Source organism: Cricetulus griseus (genome assembly GCF_003668045.3).
Source record: "Cricetulus griseus strain 17A/GY chromosome 1 unlocalized genomic scaffold, alternate assembly CriGri-PICRH-1.0 chr1_0, whole genome shotgun sequence".
NCBI classification, from domain to species: domain Eukaryota; kingdom Metazoa; phylum Chordata; class Mammalia; order Rodentia; family Cricetidae; genus Cricetulus; species Cricetulus griseus.
This window is the reverse complement of record NW_023276806.1, coordinates 267250242-267273254: the sequence shown is the minus strand read 5'-3', so window position 1 is coordinate 267273254 and position 23013 is coordinate 267250242. Positions and strand designations below refer to the sequence as shown.

The 23013-nt window shown below is 42.9% G+C and overlaps 1 protein-coding gene across 2 annotated transcripts in view; it reads left to right on the top strand.

Annotated features, from left to right (window-relative positions):
- Fam13c (family with sequence similarity 13 member C) overlaps positions 1 to 23013 on the top strand; it is a 98385-nt gene that overhangs the window by 5364 nt on the left and 70008 nt on the right. For both annotated transcript variants that reach the window (XM_027395108.2, XM_027395107.2), the window contains exons 2-3: positions 2588 to 2644; positions 5144 to 5345. In XM_027395108.2, the coding sequence (XP_027250909.1) occupies positions 2588 to 2644; positions 5144 to 5345 (259 nt within the window). The remainder of the gene's footprint in view (positions 1 to 2587; positions 2645 to 5143; positions 5346 to 23013) is intronic.

The window sequence follows — 23013 nt, the reverse complement described above, 5'->3', positions numbered from 1 at the left end:
GAATCTACCTCATTCAAAGAGCAGGGATGAGCTGTGAGCACATTGGTTTCCACTGCTGGACCTATATAGCATCTTGAACTTGTGTGTCCTGAGTGGCAATTGGCAGTTGTTTAGGAGATATTTCTGCTCTACTGATTTGGCCCAGCCTTATGGCCTAGAAGGCACCTGTCCCTTTGGAGGTTCTGGTGCTGAATTTCCATTCTCAGGCCATTTTGCTTAGAGGAGAAAATAATAATTTCCAGAGGGGAAACACATTACGGCCAAGTCCTCAGGTAGCATTGTTAAACTCGGGACTAAGACTATGGGTTAAACCTTGGTTCTTAGAAGTGAGAATTCTAGGTTTCTATAATGTATGACTTTTTCTACTTTATTCTTGGAAAACATTGTCAATCACATTGCAAAGCCTACACGAACTAGGTTTGAATACTGACGACAAGGCAGAGTGTAAAACTTCGGAACTTAATTGCTACTTTTTCATGAGATACACAGAGTGGGATTATTGGTAGCTAAAAACATAAGAGAGCAAAGAAGTTCTGATTATTCAGTTAAAATCAGTATTATGTTAATTTTACCAACTTTATTTTATTGTCACAGGGAACAGAATATTGTGTTAGATAAAGAGGGTTCAAGTCTGTAGGTGGCCCTTGTATAATTCACTACAAAAGCCATAATTTAAAAAGAGGCTGTGAGAGAAGAGAACAGGAGCTTTCTTCAGTTAATTTGTGGGCTAATTATACAGCATTTCCAGTGATGAATATTTAAATATGTTATTTAATGTAGCATAAGCACTGTATTATATTTGTGCATATGTATTTATTTGTTTTTTTCCCCTCCCACTCACTACACTGAATCTCTCAGAACAGGATCCAGATCTTTTGAAAATCCTTTAGAAACAATGCTACTTTGAGAATATATATATCTAATTTGTCTGAATCAAGAACAGAAGCAGGGAAGAAGGGAGTCAGCACTTAATAACTTCAATAGGAATTTGACATTGCTATCACATATTTTCCTCAGTGGATTGGACATTAAATAAAACAGAACAATCAGTCCTTAACCCTAGAAAATATAAGACACATTGGTCCAACTTCTCACTGGTGTGATGTGACTGCTTGACCAAAAGCAGCTTAACAAAGGGTTTATTTTGGTTCACAGTCTGAGGGGATGGTCTATTGTGGTGAGCAAGGCACCAGACAGGAGCTTGAGGAGGTTGGTCACATCGCCTCTTGTCTGCAAGCAGGAAGAGACAGATGTTGGTTGCTCAGCTCACTTTCTCTCCATCTAGGTCTGTAGCCCCCGGAATGTTGCTGCCCACAATGAGGCTGGGTCTTTCCACATCAATTAACATACTCTAGAAGCTTCCATCAAGTTGGCAATCACTGTTAATCAGCAGAGAAGGTGATCTGAACACCCGGGAAGCAATAGATGCTTATTATATATGGCTATCGGTTCAGTTGTTTAAACTACTCAGTTATTCCTCTGAGGGAGCAGAGTGATTCTTAAATCAAGGATTCTTTAGGTATCCGTGGGAAGCAATGCCAAATTTGGGAGCCATGGTTGTGACCCTAGAAAAATCCCAGTTTTTATACATATAGGTATGTCTGTAGCTGTTTGTGCAATAAGAAACCAATGCAAAAGGATCCCAGATGTACAAAAGACACCAAAACCTAAGGATGAAGAGTAAACATTGATTCTTTAAGATGAGCGCATTTACAGTGGTGTGCGTGGGAATCTGGCTGGGAAGGTTCCTGTTCAGAGCTGGTACCTCCTGGCTTTGGGCAGTGCAGGGAGGATGGGCATGGAAGATGGAAAAATGTTCCAGGGTGGGGCTGGGTGAGGCAGGATGAATGTCTGCAAAGAGGAACAAATTCGCCCTCTAACTTATGGACAACAGCATTCTTACTCTAGGTCCCCTCCGGGAGTGTGGGACTTTTAATATGGAAGAGTCAAGACTTTTTCAACAGGTTAATTAAGAAGTTTTGTGAAAAAGAAAAAGACCAAGGCTGCTGTTGTGGCATGGGGCACAGGACAGAGTGCCCGATGCAAAGGATTGTGGGATCTCTTTTGAGAACACTCCTCTTGGTGCCTGATGTCCTGCTGGGAACACCTTGGTGTTCGTGAGATCTTAATTAGCTTAGACCAGTGGTTCTCAAGGATTCTGTCCCAGGGGCTGCATATCAGGCATTTACACCACAATTCATAACAGTAGCAAAATGACAGTTATGAAGTATCGATGAAAATAATCTTATGGTTGGGGGTCACCACGACATGAGCAACTGCATTAAAGGGTCTCAGCATTAGGAAGGTTGAGAAGCACTGACTTAGATGATGCCTGCAGTGCTGTAGAGGTGAAAAGTGACAGCTGGGCCAACGTTTTCAGCTTCATGGGCTTCAATGAGCATGTTGGCATTGTATCCTGGCCTGACAGACATCAGACATGGGAGCAGAGAAAGCTTGTGTTTCTCTCTGGGGAGACATTACTACATTGTGTGATTTTCCATGCTAATCTTGACACAGTTCTAGATGATTGCTGTCTCTACTGCAGTAGACATTTGTAACTGACATGCTGTTGTCCCTCTGGCCTCAGGTGTGAGGAAGACACAGTCTCTTTACATGAAGACGAGGACAACTGCTCTGGGCTCAGGTAGGTCCCGCTCTTGGTTCTGATTTGTGAGAAAAGGAGATCCTCTGGGTTTGCTGCCTATTTTCTAAATCCAAACTTTTTTTTTTCCCGAGACAGGGTTTCTCTGTGTAGCTTTGGAGCCTATCCTGGCACTTGCTCTGGAGACCAGGCTGGCCTCGAACTCACAGAGATCTGCCTGCCTCTGCCTCCCGAGTGTTGAGATTAAAGGCGTGCGCCACCAACACCTGGGTGAATTCAAACAGTTTTTAAAAATAATTTATTTATTTCTATTTTTATGCCCATTGGTGTTTTGCCTGCATGTACCTCTGTGAGAGGATCAGATCTTTGGAGTTACAGACAATTGGGGGTTGCCATGTAGGTGCTGGGAATTGAACTTGGGTCCTCTGGGAGAGTAGTCAGAGTTCTTAACCTCTGAGCCATCTCTCCAGCCAAAAGTCTTTCCTCTGAGGTTTGCATTTTTTGAATTTTGCAGTGTGAGCTTTCAGATCCCCAGAACAGAGCCTTGTATAGGGAACTTCTCCATTAAGTTTCACAGTGCACCCATCATTATTGACCAAACATGCTATTGAATGTCTTGGACGTCATTATGGAGGGTTCTGGATTCCTACCCGAATGAGAAACAAATGTTCCTGTAGAGGATGCAGTTGTCTCCTTTCAGTGGCAGGAACTTGAGTAGATACATAGCACCCTACTTCCTACTACAAGCAGTACAGTTCACTAGAATGGGTTCCATTCCCAGCCCTAGGTTGTCTAAAGCCATTAGTGACATGAACAAAAGTTTAACTGTTAACAATTGGATGGATCACTGGCACTGTCTTTTTTTCTTTTTTTCCCCCAGCTACTAATCCACTTGTTGGGTTTTCCACCTGAGACTCAACTGCTTTGGGTACATTTATTCATGCCTCTTGCTGTCTGCACCTGGCCCATGCTGCAGACCACCAATCCTGGTGTGGCTTCCAACCCCACCCCCAAACAGCTTAGGGAGTTCAGTAGTCATTTGGTCGGGGAAGAAGGGGGGGGGTTGCTTCCCTCCCTGGACTTCCCGTCTCTGGCTTTGCTGCTTCCTATTCCACAGTACCTTTCTTGGGTGCATGTGGAGAAAACACATAGGAAGTGCCTGCTTCAAGTGAATTGCCAGAGAGTAAGGTTGGTGATGTTGACTGATCATCCAAGCCTTAGAGTCTAGGGCAATGAACCTAATTCATACCCTCATTTTGTTATGGCTACAACTGCTTATTTTCTAGCTATATGAAAAGTGAAATGCATAGAGATTTAAGTAGGAGAACATTAATTAATTAACAGAGGAGAACATTAATTGCCCTTTGGGTATTTTATATAGAACTTGATTGTTGAGTGAAAAAATACAAGTGCCATCTCTGCCACAACTGAGTTCAGATCAGAACTTTGTTTTAAAAAAAGATTTATTTATTGTGTATGCATATACACCTGCAGGCCAGAAGAGGACACCAGATTTCATTACAGATGGTTGTGAGCCACCATGTGGATGCTGGGAATTGAACTCAGGACCTCTGGAAGAGCAGCCAGTGTTCTTACCCTCTGAGCCATCTCTCCAGCCCCTTTCTTTTCCTTTTTGTATTGAGACAGAGCTCACTAAGTTTCCCAGGATGGACTTCAGGTTTGATCTTCCTGCTTCAGCTTCTAAAGTAGCTGGCATGGTAGGCCTGTGTCACTCAGTCGCTCAGCCCCAAGGGAACCCACACACTGGGATCTTGTCCTATGCAATCGAGGTTTTGCTCAAAGGCCTGGTTAGGGGAAATGTATCATTTGTCTTAAAACTTATCTGGATGATTGGCTTCCTCTCCAGACAGATCCATGTTGCAAACTATCTTTGCCAGTGGAGAGGACGCATCACTCCTTGAACTAAGAAGTGTGCCTGAGAGACTGAGATCTGTTCACCGTTCTGGGAGTGTTTGAGTTGGCTTATCTGCTAGGTGTGCTGTTTAATCACAGCACTTTCCATTCTTAATCCGTAAATTTGGGACCTCATGTACCTAACCTGAAGGTCTCACACATTGTTATCGTGGGAGGGAAGTAGGGTTACAATGAAAGCAAAGCGTCTCCAAGTGGAGACTTAGATGCATGGGAAGAGAGAGTGATAGGAATAGTGAAATTCATGGAGCTGTAGTCAGTTGGCCTGAGGCCCTGGGTTCAATTCCTGGTAGTGTATAAATCAGGCACGGTAGAACTTGTCTGTAATCCTAGCACGTGGTGGGTTCAGGAGGGAAGGCAGGATCCAAAGCTCAGGGTCATCTTTGAATAATAGCGAGTTCAAGGCCAGTCTGGGGTACATGAGACCCTGACTAAAAAAATTAAAAAGAAAGAAAACCAAGAATGACATTCACATCTCTTGAGTTCTTAGGCCTATAAAATTTACCTATGCCTGGGCTTCCTTTTATTACAGCTTGGTGAATCTTGTCAGTTCTTTTCATTACAGGATTATGTTTTGGGTGCTTCTAAATTGGGCCTTTCTTCTTGCAGAGATGAAAACAACAAAGAGAACTACCCACAGGTGGGGGCTCGAATAGATGAGCTTGCCCCGCCCTCCCACGAGGCCCAGCAGCATGTAGAACAGACCCTGCTGGTAGATGGAGTGTTGAGACCCAGTATGGGCAACTTCAAGTCCAGGAAACCCAAGTCCATCCTCAGAGCCGAGAGTGGCCGGAACCATGGAGAAAGCCAGGTAAACCCCACTATCAGGCCTCGGGCCATGGAGAGGCCTCCCTGGTTCAAGGGCACAGCCAGCAGCGTGGACTCATTGCTGCAACATCAGCGAGTACGTGGCCTGAGATACAGAGACACTTTCTTTAGGCACTGGGTGCTCTGAGAAAGCTTATATTCCGGTGCCCTTTCAGGGTGGCATCTTTTCCTCTCTCTATTCTTCCCCCCTCATCTTTTCCCCTGTTCCCCCCTTCTTCTTTGCTCTCTGAGATAGGCTCTCCCATAGGCTGGACTTGAATGCCATGTGTAACTGACACTAACCTGCTGATACCCTGTCTCTGCCTCCACCAGCCATGAGTGCAGGGATTCCAGATAGGTGGTTTGTGTGGTGCTTTGGGTGAAGCCCAGAACTTCGTGTGTGCTACTACTATGTATGAACATCCTACTAACTGAGCATCCGCTCCCCCCACCCCTCCCATGACCAAACTGCTATTCTTAAATAGGAGATTTTGATTGAAAGTTGTCGTACCTTCTTTGGAGAGGGCTTGGCATTCACGCAGGATGATGTAGCCTTTGTGCAGACTGGGGGAGTCCCCTCATCACAGTTAGAAGTCTCAGTTTGCTGTCAGGCCATTCACCCTAGGCTAAAGTGGAGTGGCTTTTGATGCACCGCTATGCACCTATGTTTGTTGTGTTGTATTCCCATGTAGCGTTTGGTTTTCTGAGGTCAATAAATATTAAAATGGATGACAAGTGAATAAAGAATCTTTCCTAGTACATTGCTAATAAGTCTATATCCATATAAATGCGTATATATATATATTATATATATATATATATATATATATATATATATATATATATGAGAGATAGGACCTTTCTATGATGCCCAGGCTGGCCTCAATCTCCCTAGCTTCCTGTCTCAGCCCCCTGAGTGCTGGATGACAGATGTGTGTCATCACCACCACTCCAGGCTGACATCTTAAAGTTTAAATATTTTCTAGTTCTCTAGAAATACAGAAAATAATTGTTTAACCAAAAAGTCCTTGATAATTTTTTCTTTGAAGATATTAAATAAATGTGACCTATCATAATCATTTGGGAAGTCACTTTCTGATTCCAAAGTTATATTTGTGATATACCAAACATAACCTTTGAAACATGGCTATTCGTGTTTGTTAGGTTTGATTGTTTGCGAACTCTTAGTCACCTGAAAATAATTCAGGAGGCTCAAGGTGTGCTAGGTTAATTAGATTTTACTGTTGGGTCCAATTTGCAAACTAACACCAGATGATCTCCCAGTTAGAACGGCCTTGGCTGGTAGCTTATTTGACTTGGTTTTAGGTGCCTTTGCAGTTTTAGACTGTTGGCATTGTGACCTCTTGGTTAGGCCCCTCATTTTTCATCGAGGTGTAAATACCTATTGCATTGTGAAGCTGAGAGATAATTACCTTAAGCTCAGACTTTTCCTTGTGGAGAGAGGCAGGCGTATGAAATATCCATCCTTTCTGAAAGGCTAGAGAGTCTAATCCACAGCAGCATCTCTCTTTGAAGGAGGTTGCTCTGGAGATACAGAATCTGAAACGACTGGTCCTGAGTGGGGATAGGGGGTGGGGGATAAAAGGGGATTAGGGGTGGGGCATCTAATCTGGAATTTTTTCCTCAGTCACCTGTGACATTTCATGGTGGCCAAGCCACTCCTCCTCAGAGTGCTGTTCTCTAGTGTAGCCTCGAAGAAATTACGCTGTCTGTTGTCATTTGTAATAAGGTGGCAATGGGGCATGTAATTCCCAGCCTGTTGCCGATTCTCAGGAAGGTTACAGCGGTTGGATGAGCTGGCAGAGCTCTAGCTCTCACTCATGAGGCTGCATTGCAGTCCTGGCTGGAAGGCAGGCCTCCCAGTAGACATTAATGGCCTGCTCTGATTCCCCAAGCTCCAATCTCCGATACAACATTGTAGGTAAGATGCTGGTTGCATAATAGATTTTCCCCAATCATCTATCCTGGAAAAAGAGAAGACAGTTCATTGTTGAATATATACAGATAGGCCCATTGTGGTGAAAAAGTGTGTGGTGTGAACTTATGAATGTGGGTAGAGGTGGGCATGGGTGGGGGTGGGTAGAGGTGAGGCCGAGTTGTTTCTCCTTGGTTCATTTATAGGTGTTTCTCCTTGGTTCACATAAGCACTGTGTACTACACTGTTAGGGGTTACAGGTACCTGAAATTGACAGAGAAAGTCTTATCTTTTCAGAAAACAGAAAATCATAATGCTAAACAAATAACTATGACAGGATCTCCCTGATGGCTCCATTGGGTCTTCAATTCTTGCTCCTCCTAGTTTTGGGTTAGCTATGTCATGAAGCCATCAGCCTTGCCTTTGAAGTTTTAAAAACCCTGATGTCATCAGGGGTGTACCCTAGGTCTGTTTTCTTTGAAGTGTCATGTGCCTAAACTATCTTGTTATTCATGGGCATGCGCTTGAGAGTGTTCTTGCTCAGGGATGCAAACTGGCATAACACTACATACAATTTCAAGCCAACTCTAGGAGACCAACTGTCTGCAGATGACAGAAACTGAAGGAGCTGTGACAAACTGACCCCCAATAAATTTGAAATCTGAAAGGTCTGAGCATCCATCACACCAGCAATGCAAACAAGATAATAAAATAAATTTCCCTGAAATTAGGAAGAGTGCTTTGAAGGATGATACTTAAGGCTATTCTCAAGGAGCTAGGCAGCATAGCTTCTGATTTTTATAAAAATAGATGGACATAGTTCTTACACAGGGAAAAAAAAATTTACAGCCTGATCCTGGAATACTAAGGATATCAGTAAAACAATGCCCTATGTGGGGAATAGGCCTGTATTTTTAATTAAGCTCCATAGACCATCTGCCTTGCTTTTAGCTAGGATATAATTGGGAAAGAATCCATTACACAACTAGCATTTTGTCTGCATTGTTATATTTGAGAATGAAGTTCATCGAATCAGATAGAACAGGCCACTGGGAATGTGACCTCTGATGTATTCTGAGCTACAGCACTCTCTCTCCCGATCTGAAAACCAGTGGCTTAGTTGACTTAGATTCAAATGAAAAAAGCTACAGACAGGTTTGCACAGTAACTATGATTATCACTGATCACTCTTGGCATTAGCTATCTGTGTAATGCCCCATCATGACTTGAATAAATGTAGACTGAGCTATCTCACAAAGGTTTGGGTTGTGAGGTAAATGTGATAGGTTTACCTTACAATCCGGTAGAGAGTTTTATGTGCAAGACTTTGGAAGAGAGGTGGACATGAGCCCCCTTTGCAGCTGTGGATTCTGCCTGATGCTGCTTGCCTCAGTTAAACCACTGAGTCCTAACTGCTTTGCTACAGGATTTTCATTTCCCAAAAGCACCCGTGAAAACCCACAGGAGTCAGCTTCTTAAGTTTAAAAGCATTGTCCTGGAGTGCCACCCTCCACCCCCCCCAAGCCTATGGTTGCTGCCAGTTCTGATCATAAAGTTGGAATGCATGGCCCTACAGAGTTGCTCTTCACTTTGATTCTAATCAGAGTGTTGGACTTAAGGGAAATGAGGCACCTAGCAATTGTGGACAGTGTGGCTTAATCACCCACTTTTCTTGCCTTTCCCTTAGTAAACCCCATATTCAGATTTAGCAGGTCCCCTTTGATGAGTCATGTTTATATGTTACTTTGAACACACTTTCTTCCCTCTTGACCTTGGCCATGAGAAGGAAGTGGAGTAAGAGAATCTGGAGGTTGTCTTTGTGTATGAAGATTTCTGGTTTGCATCCTATTTAAATGATTTCAGAGGGGAGGGGTTTGACCATATTTACTGATAGAAAACCAAGAGTCAGAGAGAGACTGGAAGACTGTCCTCTAAGGAGCTGAAGGGTTGGAGATGAGAATGTCTATTTGAGCTCACTTCGCCATTTCTCTCCTTAGACAATAAGCTACATGGGGGAAGCATGCCTTGGCCAAGGACCACTGAATGAGTGGTTCCCTGAAAAGCCAGGGTTTAGAGTAACAGTAAAAGTCCTTGAGATGGGTGAAGTCAAAGCAAGATGGGCCCCTCTGGACTTGTCCTAAATGCTGGCTGGCTGGAACTCAGGGCCAGCGTGTTCCTGTTTAGAGTTTCTAATTAGATAGCAAACACTCTTCCCAAGGAGGGGTGCTGACTCAAGGCATGGATTATCCATCGCCGTGTTTTGTGAAAAATTAAAAGTGCTTCTGTTTTGAGTGCTGTAGGAGTCAGAACATCCACCCTCCACAACCTGATGTGGGAATCTTGGCTGGCAGAAGCAGCTTCCTGTGTTGGTGCTCCAAGCTGTCCAGAGACCAGTCATTTGTAGTGTGGTAGATGGGGTCTTGTCTTCCTCATTCTCCACCATCTGGGACCGGGCTGCACCCCATCTGTATGTCCTCCTCTCTGGTGGCTATTTTAACAGGATACAAAAAGTAGGAGGCTCGAAGGAGAGCTTTTCTTCAGTGAGCTGTGGACTGCCAGCCTCTTGCTACCCCACTTCCTTGGGGAGACCAGCTGTTTGGTCTGGCATATGTAAGCAACGAGTTCCTTCCATTTGGCTGCAGTAGGAATGTTAACAGGCTGGCACATGACCCAGATCGGTTTGTGAATTTTTCATTTTCATCTTTCTGCAGAAAAAAAATCTTTAAATACTTTCAGGCAAAATAACCTTTTCAATATTTACTGTATTTCTCATTTTTGGAAGATACTGTTCTTATTGCAACCTACTCTAAATTAAAAGAAAGATAGTTTTCAGTCTGTGCCACTGTCCCATGCCATCACAAATAGCAAGAATGCCCTTTCCAGTTATGGGCCTATTTTGTATGTAGTTCTTTTTTTTTTCTTCTTTCTGAGTATGTCAGAACATGGATACACTGTGGTTCCTTCATTTGTCTTGGGTATTTTCTTCACTTGTGATTTCTGTTATGTTATTTCTCAGGTATGATTACATAGCACCAGTATAGATGTTTTACTTCAATTCCTGCTGCAGCATAAATTTTCTGTAAGATCTTACTGACCAGAAAGAGAAGTGGACATTTGATTATTTCCCAGTTCTCTTTCTCTCTGATTAGAGGGAAACAGTGGCGATTCAGTGGCATGGACCTCTGACAAGTGAAGCCAGCAGGTTGGTGTTTAGCTCACTGGCATCCTACTGTGATTGGTCAGCTTATCTTTTAATTAACAGTCTCTTAAGTCATGAAGCTGATGAGAGGCATTTTTAGAAAGGAAGCTGGGATGTCTGTTATGTAACTTCATCATGTTTTCAAAGTAGACAAACACATTATTCTGAATGACGTACAGGAATCTTAAGGGATTAGCATCATTGATTGTTGACGAATTAACTCTGAGAAATGTAAAAAAAAAAAAAACTGAAATGGAATTTCATTCAAAATGAGATAACTGAGCTGAAGGTTGTTAAGTTTGCAAGCAATGAGAATCTGGGAAACAGCTTTACAGGGCTAGGAACCATATCAACTAATTGTTGCCATATGAGTTTCAGAATTTCCTTGAAAAGATGAAAAAGAGTAACTGGAGGTACAGCTCAGTGGTAGAGAGCTGGCAGCTGAGCATGTGAGGGGCCCTGGCTCTATCCAAAGCCATCACTTCTCTCTTCTACAACCACCCACCCATGCACGCACGCACGTGCACACACGAGTGCATCCTCACAGAACAGGGAAGTATTGATAGCTAAGTGTAGCCATAGAGTAAGTGAGGACTAACCTCCATGTACACACTGCCTGGAATATTTAACAGATTGTTCCCACATACAACTGTTAAGGTTTCCCCCTTTGCCCCATTATACATCTTTTGTACAATTTCTGATCTTCTCTATGTAGTTACGATTTCTATATTGCAGTAACCACATCAATTCAACCTATTGTCAAGAAAGGATTGATATTTGAAAGAAGGGGATTCTCTGTTCAGCTGCTCTATTGCGCCTGCATCCCTTCGTTGGCTTCCAAGATTTGATGCTTCCATCTAAGGTTCCTTCAATAAATCCCAGAGATGAGCTGTTGAGTAGCAGTGTATTGATGGAGTAAGTGAATGGTCCATAGGTACACTGATGGTTGATGTTGGTTGTCAGCTTGGCCGGATGCCTTTGGGCATGTCTATGAGGCATTATCTAGGCTGAGGTAGAAAGACTCACCCTAAATTGTCCTTATTGGTTAACTGTACAAAAAAAAAATAAAGTCAGCTGGAAGCCAGCCCTCATCTCTTTCAGCTCACCTGTCACCTCGCTGGTGGCAGGCACCATGTGACTGGCCACCTCACACCCCTGCTTCCGTGACTTCTCCATCATTATGGACTGAACCCTCAAACCGCAAGTCCAAACCAACCCTTCCTTTTTGTGGCTTCTGTCAGGTGTTCTGTCACCACAATAAGGCACGTAACTGCTACAGGTGAGGAGGGATATGTGTTCACATGCCTCCTTAGTTAGCGACTTTGTATGTGACTCAGGAAATCAAAGTCGCTTCTTATGTGCCTTTTCTATTTTTGCAAGATGAAGATGATCAAATTTCTCTTAAGAGGTTTTTCAGGATTAGGAGGGTATCATGAGGGACATGGCTCAGTGCTTCAGCACTTTGTCTAACACACAGAAATCCCTGGGGCCTAGCCCTACAAGTTAAAAGTAACACACGTAATGGTATAAACTTACATATTCAGCAACTTTTTAGGGGCGAGGTACAAGTAGTTTATAGAATGATTTCTTTCCATTTGGCTGAGTGTATATTAAATCCCACTAAATGAACATCCTGAATTGAACTAGGCTAATCACCCAACCCACAACCTGGAGCCTTAGTGATTTAAACCCACAGAGACACACTTTTCCTACCTTGTGTGTGGCCCTTGTTGATCAGTGGGAGGGATCTGTTCCTGGAAGTCAGTCACTAAGCACTGTTGAGAAAGAATGTCTTGAGCTGAGCATTTCTGGTTTGGGAGTCTCAAGAAAAAGAATCTGGAGGTTCCTTTGCCCACTACTCAAAGCTCCAGGGCTACAGGGCTACCTAGAATTTGTAGTCTCTCATGATGAATTATCCAGAGCTGGTTATGTGCTACCCTGCTAATTACAACCCTGTAATACACTGGACCAGGAAGTGATGCTCTATAGTATACAGTGGGGGAAAGGGAATGAATGATGGCCAACAGCACAAAGGACTTTCACATAGGTTATTCAAAAGAGCGCCTAGCCCCCAAAAGACTGTGTTAATTGGTTTTTGTCACCCCTCTTCTGGTCCTTCAAAATAGAGAAGTATTAATGATGCTAACGTCAAAGATTAGAAGAAAAAACATTAAGTAGCTTTGTTGTCATGTTACATTATTTGAACTCAGGTTTTCTGCAGCATTCCATCAATTAAACACTCCTGTTATTATTTTGAAGGACAAGAAAAGTAGGTCTAATTTCCATTCCTCTCCATTGCAATGTGAAACTTTAGAGGTCATGCCTATTAATTTTGCTGTTTGAGAGGGGAAAAGGTGGTCTTACTCTTGTAGAAGAGAGTTACTTTGAGTCATGCCAACTAACTTTGGAATTAGGGACAGCTATGGGGGTGTGTCATAACTTGGAATCATTTTTTATTTCCATGCATTTATTTATTTAGATTTTGAGGCAGGGTTTCTCTGTGTAGCCCAGGCTGTTCTGGAACTAGCTCTGTAAACCAGGTTGGACTCAAACTCACAGAGATCTGTCTGTCTCTGCCTCCTGAGTGCTGGGATTAAAGGCATGTACCATCACTGCCTGGCTTGGAAGCATTTTTAAATTTGAGCCCAAAAGACTGCCTATTGGAAGATGATTTGACCATTTGTATATTTGTCCACCATGAGAGCTTGGTTTATATATACATGACAATCCACACCCTCCTGTATTTAGCAACATTGTCAAGGGAAGAGTCTTAATCCACCAAGATAATGATAATGATAGTTTAGTAAGGGCTGAGGAAGCCTGTTCTAGGACTTGGAAGAAAAGCTGCTTAGTAAACCTCTCTAGCAGAAAAATAATGAGCTGACATTTTGGGCAACTAAGACTTGCCAGCCAAAACGTTGTCAAACATGATTAGATATGACTGTGAGGCTATGTCAACTGTAAGCCTGAAGTTTGGGGCTCTGTGCTTTCTGGAAAGGTACAGTTGCCAGATGAAATATAGAATGGCCTACTAAATTTGAATTTCAGACAAATAATATTTTTAGAATTCTAAATATTGTATGTTATGGACTTAGACTACTTAACATGAACTCAAGGTTTATCTGAAATTTAAATTCAGCTGAGTATCCTATATTTTATCGGCTAACTCTGTGAGCCCATCAGGAGTATACAGCATTGTATTTGACCAAGCTACCACCTCCCAGGGCACACATGCATAATTGTACCTCTGATACTCCAGACCTAGTAGAAAATAGCATTTTCTTATCAGACGCTAAAGAGATGGCTCAATGTTTAAGAATGCTGGCTGGTCTTTCGGAGGACCCAAATTCAGATCCTAGTATCTACATCGCCTAGCTCCCAACTGACTGAAACTCACAGCAGTGTCAGCGTCTGGCACCCTCTTTTGGCCACTGGGGGCACACTCACAGGCACATACACATAAAATGAAATGTTAAAACAGTTTTTGTGTATTCTTTGAGGTTAAGGGTGGTCTAGAAAGATTACTCAACAGTTTGTTGAAATCAAGACTTGTTCCAGTCTTTGTTTTCTCTCTAGGGTTTAAATCACATAAATACCCAGGGTAAAGCTGCTAACACCTGTTAGGAAAAAGGGGTTGAAATTCTTTACCCAGAGTTTAACCCTTCTTATAGGATCTGCCTTGCCTGGGTAGTGGCCATGATAACTCGATAAAAAGGCTGACTTTCATGAGGGACTTCTGTGTTAAAATGATAAAAAGTGACACAGTTTCTGCCACAGAACAATAGTACCATGTTTTGTCCACTAATCCTATTGAAGATAAGCAGCCAGCCAGAGGTTGCTGGCTTAGAAAATTTAAGCTTTCTACTGAGGCTTGGGTTGTGTGTACACTCTCACATGGGGACCCATGAGCTTTTTGAAGCATTGTTGTCCCATAGCTGCCTCTGGCACAGCTATTTGATTGATGTCTGTGATCATGAGGGGACTTGACCTTCTCATTCACCAAAGCCCGGCTTTGTTTTGTAATGAATCTCCATGTCATCCATGACCTTCACAACTTTATGGCTTGGTAAGCTGTAGTTAACATTTAGGGATTTTGTGTAGAAATGGAGGCTGGGAAATGACCCATGTGCCCCTCATGATGGTGAATTACAGTGTTAGAATTGGTGGCTAGTAATGTCATGGGCCAGGGAAATTTCCTGTAGCAAAAGATCACGAAGGCATCAGATTTGTGGGATTTTTTTTTTTTTAGCTGCAATTAACATTAAATACCATCAGGGATATTTAGAGTGAAGTAACTTTGCCAGCATGAAGTGTAAGGGTCGTGGTTGGCTGTTGAGCATGTTTTAATTCAGAAAACCCTGGGCATCCTTAAGTATGACCTAGAAGAATTAAATGCCCAGGGACGTCCTTGGATATTATAGCTTGTGGCTTCATAGAGGACGTGGTTCCTAGCCACCTCTTTTTCCTGTAAGTAGTGTCTTCTCCTCTCTAGTGAAACTGACAGCTTACTCAGAAATGCCAGCAGCCACCTAAAGACAAAGAGTTGGTCTCTGCAAAGAATATGAGGATCAAACTAAAGCCTGAATTAGTTGAACTCTTAAGTACAAAAGGCAAACACTAAAAATCTCAGATCCTTTCTTCCTTCCTTCCTTCCTTTCTCTCTCTCTCTTATTTTCGTGTTATTACAATTACTCATTAATGTTAATTAGTGAGATTCACTGTGGCATCTCTGTATCCGCACACCCCGTGCATTAATCATGTTCACTCTCCTACCCTCTCCCTTCACTCTCTTCCAGGTCCTGTAGTCCTTGTTTTGTTCTGTTTGCGGTTTGTGAGAAAATGTGACAGTCATCTTTCTGTGTGGCTCATTTCACGTAACAGTGTCTTTTGGCTTCATTTTCCTCCAAAGGACTCAATTTTGTTTATTGCGAATTTACACTTGTTTTTTTCTTTACCTATCCGTGTGTTGATGTGCACATAGGCTCACTTCATACTGTGGCCATTTTGAATAGCACTGTAGTAAGCATGAGGCGTACCTTTTTATTTAATTTACTAATTTAGTTTTATCTATTAACTAACATACAGGAACATTGACATCTCTGATGACCTTTTCTACCTGTGGAGAAAATAAAAAGAAAGCAAGCAAAGGCAAACAACAACAACAACAACAACAAAAAACCCCAAACTAAAACAAAAACAAAGTCCCTCTTTTTGAATTGCTAAAGATCTCACCCATCATGTGAAACAAAGCAAATTCCCAAACCCACAACCCCAGCAGCATGGGAAATTATGAATCCTTTCTGGTGGGAGAAATGTCTGAAGGAAAAAGGGTTGGTGATTAGAGGAGTAGGTGAGCTGTGTGCTGGGAAGGAATCATGGGAACTCCAGAGAGTGATGATCTGTCAAGCCATTTATTTATAAGTACTCAGCATGTGCAGACTGGGGCAGTGTGATGGTTAGTGCTGACCATTTGGTTACACCAATGAGTGCTGGGAGACGAGCATAGCACCCAGCTGTCTGTGTGCTTGAGGGATTTTGAAGGCTGCACCATCCATAGATTGGAGGTTGGCGTGTAGTATAAAAGGAAGGAAGAAGAAAGCATTGCAATGCACAGGAATTTAGTCTTTCTTCTCTCTGGCCACCATGATGTGAGTGAGAGCTGTCTTCTCCACCATGTCATCCCTGCCATGTGCCAAATAAACTCATCTACCTTTCACATTGTTTGCTGGAAAGGGAGTGACATCACCTCAATGAACAGTGACTGGTGCTGGTGGGCTCCAAGTAGACTCAGGGTTGGCAGTCAGCATGAAGAGGTGACAGAGGCTCATGGGGGATTCTCCAAAGGCTCTAATCTCTGGGCAATAGGCACAAAAGTCTGATTCTGAACTTCATGAAAGTCTTTGCAGACTTCATTTAAAAAATAATTTTCAAAACTGGTAGCTACCATAATTTTTAAGCATTATTTTGCTTTCCTATAGTTGAACGCTCAGGATTTAGTTCCAATTTTAGAGATGACACAACCAGAGTTTGTAATGGTATCTGTTTACGGGATGTGAGCCTCTGAATATACCTCCCTGACTAATTGCTTTCATAGTTGGTTTACATCCACTTACTCTTACTTGTGGTCTAGAGGTTTCTGTGACTCATCACATAGACTTTTGATGCTGTAGCATCTCCACTCCTGCTCCATCTTGACATCGGCTTCTCCTCTGTGTGTCTGTGTGCAGCCTTGTCCTGGATGTCAGAAGTAATAATTCATTTAGTTCTCTAACTCCCCCTGGAGGTACATTGGCTCTTAGAGTCTCTGTTTGAGGCACATGCCACAGTCCTTGGCTCCAGGCTGTAGCAAGTGGATGTGAGGCTTTGAGGTATCACTAGTCTTTTCATCCTGGTGGTTGTATTAAAAGCTGACTCGGGTTGATTATTGATCTGGAGGCTGCTTTAAACATTACAAGGAGCTAGCCATACCCGCAGCAAATGGTTTCCACAGAATTTTCATGCATCTAGAACCGTGTGTGTGGGGGGGTAAATGATGACTGAACTCAAGAGAAGGGGGAATCTCCTTCCATCTCTGGAAGATTAGATCTAATTTAAAAGAATTGAAATCACTTTATTTTTTATGTGTTATTTTTTATGTGTATGGATGTTTCACCAGCATGTAAGTCTGTGTGCCACATGCGTGCCTGGTGCCCACAGAGGTCAGAAGAAGTCGTCAGATCCCCTGAAAGTGGACTTAGAGACAGTTGTAAGCTACTGTGTGAGTGCCAGGAATTGAACCCAGGCCTTCTGGAATTGCAACCAGTGCTCTTAACTACTGAGCCATCTCTCCAGTCCCATGGTCTAATTTTTAATTGGGAGATCCATTACAGGTGGACCTCCTTGTATTTGTTGAGGATAGATGGGGCAGGAATAGAGAGATCCTTTAGTGCCATGAAAGACCCTTGGTAGGATACAAATGCTGTGGTGTGTTTTGGATGGAGAGTCATGAGGCATTATGGGAGTATTCTTCTCTCAGGTAGTGGGCAGGAAGGTTGGGTTTAGTGTGGCACAGCAGCAGGAAGTAGCAAGATGAGTTTCTGCCTCTTTCATGCTGTGGTCACCTTGCTTGTTTTTATGCCACTGTCTAGGGAAGCTGACACAGCTTGACAATGAGTAGCTAGAGTTTAAGCAATTATGTTGAAGATGAAGAATAAGCTATGAAGTCATTGGTAACCAGATAGAATATGTGGCCTTTAAGGTCTAACTTCTTTAAAATACAGATGGGGATGACATATTGCTCAGGGTATTGACTCACTACCAACTTGGGCTATGGTGGGATGGCAAACTAAGTTCGTTGACATTAAAACTAGGTTTTGAACTCCTAGAACATCCCAGGGCACACTTTCTTTCTTTGTTCTTATGACAGAGGATATGGCTTTACAAGATGCCTTGGAACACCAGTGTCACCATGGTGCAAAGAGATTAGACCTGTGTTTGTCCCTAGAGTGGTCTTATCATCCACCTGGGAGGAGACAGTGATATCCATAGCCTTCCTGTCATGGCTGGTGGAAGCCAAGCTTGTTGTATTGTTTGCATTTGAATCCCGGCATGGAACCTCTGGTGACCTATCTTTAAAAACGAGGATGGCAGTATCCACTTGCAAGTCCTTGTGGGGATTAAAGAAGATAATCTTTTTTAAAGCACTTCTTGCAGTGCATGGAACCTGGTAAGAGATCAATAGGTATTAGAATATTAGCTAGGTACCATGGCTGTCACATCCTAGAACACTGTTGTTACAGTGGGATTGGAAATGAACATGTCCTTTCCTCTCGGGAAACCATTGGTTGTTCTGTAGCCATGGTGTCAAGGAACCATTAGAATCCTTGGCTTAGGCAGGGCTCATACTGCTTTTGGTCAGTATACATGCCTGTGGACCTGTTGTGGGAAGGCTCAGCTCACCGTGGGGGTGCCACCCTCAGGCAGATGGTTCGGGTTATAGAGTAAGCTAAGCGTGGACCATAGGGAACAAGGTGGTAGGCAGCCGTCTTCATGGTTCCTGCCTTTGTTTGTAATGGAGATGGATTATGACCTGGAAGAATAAGCCAAATAAACTCCTTCCCCACAGTTGTTTTTGGTCGTATTTATCCCAGCAACAGGGAAGCATCCTGGAGGGATTTCTTGTCCAGGATCTTTTCAAACATTTGCCTGTTAAGTTCTTACCAGAAGAGCCTGAACCTTACCATAAGAGGGAATGTCTTTGGAAACTCTCCACAGTGAGTATTTCTCTTCCGGTTTGGAACTCTGGATTTATGCTTGAGAGAATTTCTCAGAGGGGAAAAGAGCAGACCTCCTACCCCCACACACCATGCATAGAAGAAGAAAAGGTCAATATTTGCTTTTCCACCCCCCTTATCAGGACATGGGGCACCCTGGATTTGGTAACTTGCCCAATTCTTGACTACAGAATGTACAGCTCAAAGAAAGGTGCTCTGGGGCAGAGCCCAGTGAGACCTGGGTGTATGCAGTGATTGTACTATGCGGTGACAGCATTGTATGTTATCAAATTAGCTACCTATTAATCATAGCTTTGAGACTTGCATTAAAAACTACATATATGAGTGTTTTGCCCACATCTATGTTTGCATATCACTTCTGTGTCTAGTGCCTGTGGAGGTCTAGCAGGGCATCAGATCCCCAGGACCTGGAGTTACAGAGAAGTGTGAACTGTCAGTGGAAGCTGAGGATTGAACCCGGATCATCTAGAAGAACAGTTGGTGGTCTTAACCGCTGAACCGTTGCTCCAGCCCCATGTTCTTAGAGCTCAATATTGAAATCAAGATACTTCTTACAATAAATGTAATATAGCTTGAGAACAAGCATTTAATTAATTAATTTTTTTTTAATAAAGAAAAACCAAACAGGAGCCTCAGATCAGCAGTTTGGAATTAGGGCCATAGTAGAAGTGCCTAAGTTGGATCAGTGCTGAGCTATTTTTGGAGTCCTCCTGGGTTCATAGCCCTGGGAGCTGGTTCTCCAAACCAAATGTTTTTTTTTTTTTTGACACATTTACTCTGTATTTAAAAATCATTTAGTGTTTTCCCACTGTTTCAAGTTAAAAATCTAAACCGGTTCTCTAACGACATATTTTTGAGACGGCAACTATTTAACTGTTTTATGTTTCTTGTTGCTGTGACAAAAGCATCTTAAGGACTTTCTAGGCTGTCACGGTGTCGGGCGCAGGAGGAGGTGTCAGGCCACATCACATCTGCAGCCATGGAGCAGAGAGAATGGCTGTTAGCACTCACTTTGCCTTTTCCCAGTTATGCACTCTAGGACCCCAGGCTGTTGATGCTGCTACCCCTATTCAGGGCAGTCTTCCCACCTCAGCTACCCGAGTCTGGGTAATCCCTCACAGAAAGGTTTAGAGATGGTCTCCTTGGCAGTTTTTGAGCCAGTCAGGTTGGTAGTCAGAATTAACCATGACAGATTTTTCTTTTTAAGGTAGGGTCTATTTATTAATGTTTTAGATTTTTTTCGAGATCTGATTTTTTGATTTATATTTTGGGTGTACAGGCTTCTAATCTGTGTGCATTCTGTGAATCAAGAGCATGCACTGTCTACAGGGGCTAAGAAAAGGGCATTGGAGCCTCTATTACTAGAGTTACAGAGGGCTGAGAGCTGTTAACCACCATATGGATTCTGGGAATGGTGCCCAAGTCCTCTGGAGGAGTGGTCAGTGCTCTTAATCACTGAGCCGTCATTTCTTTAGACCCTATTGATGAGTTTTAATGAAAAAAAATTACTCTAAAAAATGTGTTCTACACAGTTACTCATGTTAAGAAATAAATCATCAGCAAATAGTTACTGGGTGTCTGTTGTAGGCATTATTCAGAAAAGTCCTGAGAGAGGAACCCTTGTGAATCGTTCATTTCCACATGTGTCTGTTGGTTGGCAGTGGCAAACTCCCAGTGCAGACAATAACACACCATTACAATGTAGGAAGGATGGGCAGGGTTGCCGGCTCTCTTCTCAGAGATTTCCTTCAGTTACTGTTGGTGTCACTTGCCCGGTGTGGTCCTGCCCCTTTAATCATCCCTCTTAGCCCTTTGGGAATTAGTTTGAAGCACTGAACACCTGCAGCCCAGCTCAGGTGCCATGAGGTTGAGTGCTTTGCATGGTAATTTTTAGCTGCCTTGCTTCTGAGTTAAAACCTTTCTGGAATAAGAGGCAGCACAATTAATATTTAGATCTCATGGCCTTTCTTAGGTTTTGCTCAGGTCCAAGCAAAAAGCTCTTCTTGGGCTGGGGAGATGGCCCAGTCAGTAAAGTGTGTCCTGTACAAGCTGGAGACATGACTTTGGAACCCCAGCATTCACATTAATGGCAGAGGGCCTGCAATCCCAGCCCTGTAGAGGCAGAGATAGGCAAATCCTGGAGGCATGCTGGCCAGCGAGTCTAGCCTTTGGGTAAGTCTGTGCTCAGTGAGAGACTGTATCTCAAAAAATAACATGGAGATCAATTGAAGAAGACACCTGACATCAACTTCTGGTGTCTACACACACACACACACACACACACACACACACACACACACACACACACACACACACACACACACACACACACGTGCGCAAGCGCGGCACGTATATTCACGTATACTCAATGCATGTATGCAAAGCTTTATCTTAAAAGTGTCTTTGGTTTTGTTTCTTTTTCATCATATTTGTGGGTGCATAGTGCACATATTCAGGTCAGAGGACAATTGGCAGGAGTTGCTTCTTTCTACCATAGAGGTTCTAAAGGTTGAGTTTAGGTCAGCAGGCTTGGAAGCAATTACCTTTACCCACAGAGTCATTTTGTTGACCCAACACACAGTTCTTTCATAGTTCATCCTGGAATAGTTCGTTCCAGTGTGCCTTCTCATACTTGGAAGCAAAATCTCTGTGCATTCCACTTGTGGCTGAGCCATGCATTAGGCAGCTTTGCATCACACTAACAAAATACCAGAGGCAAGCATCTTTAAAAGTAAAGAAGGGTTACTGGAGCTCTCAGCTTTTGATATTCACAGCCCTTGAATTGGGTTATGGTGGTGGCCTTGTATCTGACTCTGGTGGTTGCAGTGACTGTTGGCACACAGCAGCTGGAATTTATGCATGTATGGTCCCATGTTGAAGTGGAACAGAGGGAAAGAGCAGGCAGTGTTCTCTGCTCCCTGGCTACAGATGCAACGTGGCCAGCTACCTTGTGAACCTGACACTGTGACTTCACGTTCCTCTTGTCAGGTATTTGCCACAGTAACATGAAACATCATTAATATAGTCGCAGCCTCAAAAAGATGCCGTGAAAGAAGTAATTTGGATTCGTAACTTGAAGCAATAGGAAAAAATAAAAAGACACAGTCTCTTTCAAGGGAACACCTCCAGTGACTTAGGAATGTCCTCCAAAGCCCCACCTCTTACAGGTCCAAAGCTCCTCCTAAGACTGTCACCATAGTGACCAAGCTTTTGCATATGTTTCTCAGGCAGACACCTAACAGACAAACAATAGCAGATCTTGCTAGAAGACTTAACTGGAAACCAGATGCAGAAGCCACTATGCAGCCTCTGGCTAGGGTTGTTCTCTGGGATCCTGCTTTGTGCTAATGTTGTAGAAGGTTGTCTTTTAAGAAACTCGTCCCTAAAGCCTCATATCTTTGGGATTGCTAATGGGGAGGTATCGTTCCCTTAGCAATAAGGATTGGGCATGTTTGAGCTACTGTTATAAAGGTTGTGGAGTCATACTGCCATTTAAGTTTGCAGGTCCTAGGATTAGCGCCGTTTTCGATGTTGATTCTCTTAAGGCATCATAGAATAATTTCTTTTGTTTCTACTTCATTTGTTCTCATCACACCTGTGGTCCCTGAGGTAGTGTTATTTCCCCATCTGCTGAGAGCCCCACACAAAGGGAGGAGAGAGAGGGAATGGAGAGACCTGTTGTAAAGCCAGGAGAGAATAGAAAGAATAGCATCTTGAAAGGGCAAGTTTGGAATGGCTTGCAGGGCAGTTATGCTTACCTTAAAATCCTCAATGATTGTTCCATGGAAAATCAGACAGAAATGTCCTTAATACAATAGTCTGCTTAGCACTCAGTGTTCAAGGTTGTGAACCCTTGCTTAATGCCTTGTTTTGTTCAACACTCGGAGGGAGTTTAATGTTACATAAGCATTTGGAGGCTGGGAGATGTAAATGTGCCATCTAAGAAAATGCCTGCTTAGAATTTTACAAGACCATCATCCATGGGACATTTTTTAAAAAAGGAATAATGATAAGGCAGATAGAAAAAGCACTGAAAATAGATACTTGTTAAACACCTAAGTGCCCTCATCTAAAACCGTCCATGATAAGCTAATGCAAGGAAAGCTGCTTGAAAAGTTTGCATACTGCCTGTGCAAATTGTGATGTTTGGCAGTTTCTTATTTGTTCAGTAGAAGAAGCTGCTCAAGGCTTTGCCTGGGGTCTGACTTTCTTAGCTTCAGTCTGGTTGCAGTGTGTATGAAGAACGATGTGTTTGTTCCAGTAA